The 6,518-nt window shown below is 37.8% G+C and overlaps 1 protein-coding gene across 1 annotated transcript; it reads right to left on the bottom strand.

Moving 5' to 3' along the window:
• Positions 1-4,362: 4,362 nt before the first annotated feature.
• On the bottom strand, positions 4,363-5,848 carry nrsn1 (neurensin 1). The gene is made up of 5 exons (XM_054622427.1): positions 5,750-5,848; positions 5,303-5,395; positions 5,081-5,199; positions 4,602-4,789; positions 4,363-4,466 (listed from the first exon to the last, which is right to left on the bottom strand). Exons 1-5 carry the CDS (start codon positions 5,846-5,848, stop codon positions 4,363-4,365), a joined length of 603 nt encoding a protein of 200 aa, XP_054478402.1.
• Between the last annotated feature and the right edge of the window lie 670 nt (positions 5,849-6,518).

Here is a 6,518-nt window from a genome sequence, read left to right as displayed (position 1 = left end):
TAGGTTGTCTTACAACTTATGATATCTGTTTATTTAAAACTATGCCCTACTATAAATATAAAAGAGAAAATTACAGTGGGGCACCTTTTAAAAGATGCTTTAATCATTTGTCAAAATATAATAAAAAGAATACATGAAGTTTGATAATACTAGCTTTTTTTCTAGCAGGGGATATGATCATTATTGACTTAACTATACACAATGTTTGTCTAAAATCAACAATCTATATGACATTTTTAAAGATAAACATTCATATTCTCTATAGCCACAACTGGTACAAGATTATTATTTTTTGAATGCTTTATTTTTAAGTACTATTTATTTATTTTCATTATTCATTATTATTTGTTAAATAGTGGCGCCAAATCCAGCACATACAGAAACAGTGATGGTGTCTTTGTTGCTAGGACAACTGATCCTACAGCTAGAGGCAAGTACAGCACATGTTAGAAGTAGATGAAGTTAGAGTTACATGACAACCATCATCCAATCATGACAACATGGTGAGCAACACAATGTTTCTATAATTCTTTTGTCAATCAGAAGAATATATCTCCAGTATACATGTCAGCCAGTCTTTTCATGCAAAGCAGTGATTTGTGTGCATGATAATAATGTGTGCACAAACACTTGAGTGCTTTTTGTGAAACAGTCTTCTTAATGCACCAATAAATATAATGATTATGTGCATTAACCATAACTTATTTAGGCCTTTAATCTAATTCAAGGAACCAACATGCAAAGTTTAGCAAGTAACAGTCTTGAGTCTTGAACATCTTTAATTGGAAAGACAGATGAAACAAGACTTAGAATGTAATGTAGCTAATACATCTTGTTATTTTGTCCCATGATTTTGTCACTCTGTTTTCCAATGAAACAAGGTTGCATAAAGCCACTATAAACTGCCTTCCCACAGGCAGGAAACTATAGTGTAAAATGTGATCTAATTCAGTGTCTATGATGGCCTCGCTGCCCTCTCATCCCTGCAGCTGTTCAAATTGGGATTCAGTCAATGTGGTTGTGAGTCACCACCCCACTAGAGAGAAACATGGGTGAGAGAGAGGGTGAGGTGGAAGGAGAGCGCAAAGTGGAAGAGACACAGAGAGGCGGGGGAGGGCGTGTGTGTGAGTCATACGGCCTGACTGGACGAGGTGATGATCCTCAAGGTGCTATTTCTGGAGTTACCATCAATTCAGTCTTATCTCATCCACTGGCTCCTTTTTAATGTGTGTGCGTGTGTGTCTGTGTATGTGTGTGTGTGTGTGTGTGCGCATGGTGGTGTGTTAATAAGCCCCTGAGCAGCACTGACACCCTTCTGCGCTTCCCCTACCTAAATGTCTTCACTGATTTATTACAGTAAGAGTTTCTACACGGTGTAATGGAGGCTCAGTATGTTGGAACACCATTGACAGTCTTAGTGAAAACTAAATCCTTTGATTACTGATTCTTTTGGTTTTTCTCCATGACGTGAAGGAGACACACTTTATCTTTACGAACAATAAATATTTGCTTAAACATGCACAGTACATAGAACTAGTCCTGTATTTCAGGTACTTAAAGATTTAGAATAAAATAGTGAAGTGTCAGTTTTTTTCGGCCCAATACAAAACAGCATGGAAGTTACAACAAGGTTGAAAAGGCATGAGTAAAGAATACAACTCTGTCTAACTGAGACATGTTCACAATAAAGACATTCATTTGAGCAATTCAGGATGCCTAATAGCCCATGTGATGTTCTTCGCATTGTAAGTTATTAAGTATTATGATTCATGAAAATACTGACAATATAACATTTGTGAGCAAGTATAAATACAATACCCACACGTTTTGAGCTGCAGATATTTCAATTTTTATTGTGTTGTTTGAAAAATAGACATAATGTATATAGACATTGATATATATTTGTTCTTTATTCAATCCAACCTCCATTAAGTACAGTATACGTGTTTTATTTACTGGGAAAATCCACTTTTACATCAGGAGACACTTAAACCGGGAAATGGTCAGATTAAGAGCTGACAAATATCCATTGTGAATTTGGGATTGTAAATTAAAACTCAACTTTGGTCAATGTTAGGATAAAAAAAATAAACTCACAATTTACAGCATGAAACTACAAGTCAGCACATTTCTTGATCACTTAATAACGCTCTGACCAGGCTGGAGGGTTTGTTGATAACTTTGTTTAACAGCTTGTTTTTTCTTCTTATACTGTAGGTTTGCAGCTTGACAGTGGTTTTGTAAATTCCTTGAACATGTCTTGATTATTAGTATATTGTTCTTCATAGTTAAAGCTCCACGTTTGTGTTGTTTCTGAGACCAAATGTGTTGACATAACAGAATAGAGAAGAGGTTGTGAGATATTTAAAGGTCAACTTACATGAACAAATGTTAGCCAGCATAGCAAAAGCTCATATAGCTTATATAATATATGTTTATAGAAGCAGTATATAAACATATATTACTTCACACAGTATGTGGATTTGAAGAGGATGAATAGTTTGGAAAGAGCTGCAGCACTGCTTGATGGCACTTAGACTGTGACTACCACAAAAACATTGTTCTAACCAAAAAGAGTAAAAAAAAAAAGAATAAGAAAAAAAATACTGATTTTTTTTTACAGCACTGTATCTGTGTGCAATAAATTCTGAACAAACAAAGCAAAATAAAAAACAAACATAACAATTTAAAGTTGCAGGGTCACAATATTTAAAAATATATATATTTAAATACATATATAGACACATAGTTTTGAAATGCAGCAAAACGTGACTATTAACAGCTAATTGTGCTTACAGCGCGTAAAAGGGAGTGGTAATAAAAAAAAAAAACCTTCTTGATGTAACTCCTGTTTGGTATATAAAGTATGCAAGTAAATATGCAACCAATTAAAAGACAGCTTTGATGACACATACATACCATAAGCTGTTCAGCTTCCTGCATTATGTAGTTTCAAGTTTTGTTTGTGAGCACATGAAGGCAGTTAGTGTGTTGAAAGCATTTGTGGATCCAGACACACTGTAAACAACGAGCGCTGTCAAATTTGATGTAGCTGTTGTGTTCTCACTGGAGAGCTGAGGTTGCTCTCTTCATCCCCCTTGTTATGCAACATAATCTGTCACATTGTTTGTTGGTGCGTCCTTGCTCTGTCTTCATTTCAACACGCAGCACCTGCACATCTTTCTCTTTCTTTTTTACCAACTGCTAGCTGCAAAAATGTGCATACTTGGATGGATAGGTGTGGATCTACATGCTTGGGTTTGTCACAGGAATAGACATATAAAAGAAGAGCAATCGGTAATGAAGTGTTTAGGAAAACAGAAAAAGATAATAATTAAAGACAGAAACATGACGAATGCCCCCATTTGTATTATCGAGAAAGTAATCTGGTTGATTATGATTTTGTTATTAAGCGACAGACCATGTTGTTCTGCATGTTGCGTCCGGTTCAATGTACCTTTCCTCAGTCTGTCTGGTCTCGACTATCGATCGTGTCTGAAGATGCACTGAAGGAGACAAGGTCAGAGGCCTAATAAGACAGGAGAAATGTCAGTGTGATACCTACCCTGAAGGCTTATTCTAATCTGTGTTTATCTAAATCTGTTCTGATGATGTGTGAACTTCTAGCAGTGTAAGACTTCTCTCGGCTTGTTGCTGCATGTAAACAGAACTTAAAAGAAGTATTCAGCTACAGTAATGCACATGTACTCATATTGTGCATTTGTGATTGACGAAGTTGCGCTGCACGTGCATGTTCACACAGTACCCACAAAGTGTTCTGCACTCAGACACTATCATTCTCTGATGTCCTTTTAGACACTATAGGCAGAGAGATAATGGTTGTTGTGTTCAGTGCTGCTTGTGATCATTTTCTGGCTATGTGGGCCAATCACCAATAACTTAAAACAACACTGCATCTGCTGCTCTACTCCCTCCAGCAGTAACACCATCCTCCTTTACAAAATGTGAATCCTCTTCACAGAGAATTGCTAAGCTACGATCTCGTCGTTCAGCTGCTATGTTCCATTGATTTGTTTCTGTGGTTTGTTTGTTTTTCTGGGTAGGGCTCAAGACCTGCAGGCGCTTTGTCAGACCACTTTGATGTTCAAACACAAGGCTTCAACTTTTCTCAGCTATATTAACTCTGCACCTATGTAACCTCAAAATCAAGCTTTAATGTCAAACACAGCAAAAAAAGATGATGAACCAATACTAGCAATCATGTAAGCTGACCTTTCAAAAGAGAAAAAGCACACTTAAATCAACACACGCTCACACACATGTTCGCACTCACGCACAGTCTGCACACTAAATCCCTAATCACACACACTTCTTCACTTTATGCCTTCATCTGGTCTTCTGTCAGGTCTCTGACTTTGTGGTCACTGGCTGTATGTTCTGGACTTTTGAAAGTGTGACTGGCACCTTTCCCTCGCCGGGAGCTGGTGCTTTCATTATGGGGGTACCTGTGATGAAAGCAGTTCTGTTATGTGGGATATTTATACAAAGCCCGTTGAGTACAATTTAACAGTAAACAATTACCCTTTCACTTACTCTTTGGCATTTATGTTTTAACAAGAGAGTAGAGAGTGAAACCTTACCAACTGTTGCGTGCAGATCTGCCAACCTCTCCTTAAACTTCTGCTGCAGGTACAGTTCTTCTTTGGAGTAGCTTTTGGCGAAGGCAGACAGCATGAGACCCACAGCCATGGAGGTGCCTCCCACACAGAACAACACAGCCCCAGTCAGCTTGCAAACGTCCAATGCACGGTTGAAACTGACAGCATGGCTGTTCAAGAAAAAGAAAATTGGTTTAAAGCGTTAATTAAAAGACTAAAATCTATACTTGTGCCAAAATAACTGTGAACCTACGGAAGTTAAAAGTCTGCACCTAAAAAAGTCACCTTATTTTTACTGCTATTTTCAAATGTCGCAACTAGACTATTGCTCTATATAGAATAAACCTTATGTGCATTCCACTAGAATATCATATGATGATAATGTGAAAATGCAGCACATATTGTAACTGTTAATGTTCAATACACAGAGTAGTATAGTAGTACTTGTTCCTAAACAGTACCTGTCAACAAAAAGAAGATCATCTTCGCCAAATGCTTCGATCCTGGCTGGAGTGGCATAACCCACCAAAACAACAATGAGGCCTGCAAACATGATCAGGGATCCAAACGCGAGACAGACCTAGCGGAGTAAAAGAAGAACCTTTGCAATAACAGTATGACTACCAAAATAACAACAGGTGATATGATGTTTTTTTGTGTTTCAGCATGAATGTCAACCACACCTTCCAGAGTAAAGAGCTCCACCTGCTAGGCGATCTCTGAATCTGAAAATCTTCATCACGTTCCCAGATAGAAGCTGTGCACTCCTCATAAAACTGGAGAAGAGATCAGAGAGATACATTTTACTTTATAAACCTGGAATATGAAACCCACAAGCAATCAAGAACTAAAACCCTCAAGTTTCAAAAAAAAGAAATAAAGTCAGGTGATTACAGAACAATATGAGACTGGGAAGATGAAGAGCTGGGGTTGAAGAGAATGTTTAATATTTTTAGAGGGATGCCCTATACTCTCTTTACAGTGTGTGTGTGTGTGTGTGTGTGTGTGTGTGTGTGTGTGTGTGTGTGTGTGTGTGTGTGTGTGTGTGTGTGTGTGTGTGTGTGTGTGTGTGTGTGTGTGTGTGTGTCTGTCTGTCTGTCTGTCTGTCTGTCTGTCTGTCTGTAATATACCTGGTGTAGGTAGGAGCGGACTCCATACTGCTGGCAGTTCCCGCTGGCTTGAACTTGTTCACCATACTCCGACCCACAGATCTCTGGGCAGGAAGTCATCCTTCACATCTGCCTACCTGCTTGAGGACACACACACATGCATGACTGCACCCCCTTGCTTTAACAGCCCACCCACAGACAAACTGTCTCCTGCTTTTACCAATGCCTAAACATGCACACACGGATATGCAGTGCATTAATACATACATAAACACAAACATATACCCTCACACACAGTGCAAGAAGGTTATGTAACATTGTACTGAAAGCATGGGCGCCTCGGTAAGATTGAGATTAATGATGCATCCTTCTTCTCTGCTGTTATGAAATCGGTCCTCCTTTTTACATTCAATGTAGTGTCGGCTAAAAACAAAGAGGGCTGACGTGAACAAAATTGAACCTGGTAACATTCTAACCTTCCTTAATTCTGCTCTTTTTCATATTGTCTTTCATGCAACTATTAAACATGGAAACATTTATTTTATTTTTTGTGCTGTGCATCAAACATTAAGCAATATATTAAGTTTGTTGCAGTTTACAAGGTTTCGCAGATGATATAAAGGACATAATGTAGACATTTATCATGATTTTATTCTTGCATACAGAAATTATCAGGTTCTGTTAAGATAAAACTTTTAATATATCGGTGATACACAGTAGAAAATAACTTGCCCAAACTTGTTTTACTAATCTATAATTTACTTCATCTAACTAGATATTTTACTTCAAC

Source organism: Anoplopoma fimbria, chromosome 20, assembly GCF_027596085.1.
Source record: "Anoplopoma fimbria isolate UVic2021 breed Golden Eagle Sablefish chromosome 20, Afim_UVic_2022, whole genome shotgun sequence".
NCBI classification, from domain to species: Eukaryota; Metazoa; Chordata; class Actinopteri; order Perciformes; family Anoplopomatidae; genus Anoplopoma; species Anoplopoma fimbria.
Note: the sequence above shows the minus strand (reverse complement) of the source record. Positions and strands in the feature narration are given on the sequence as shown.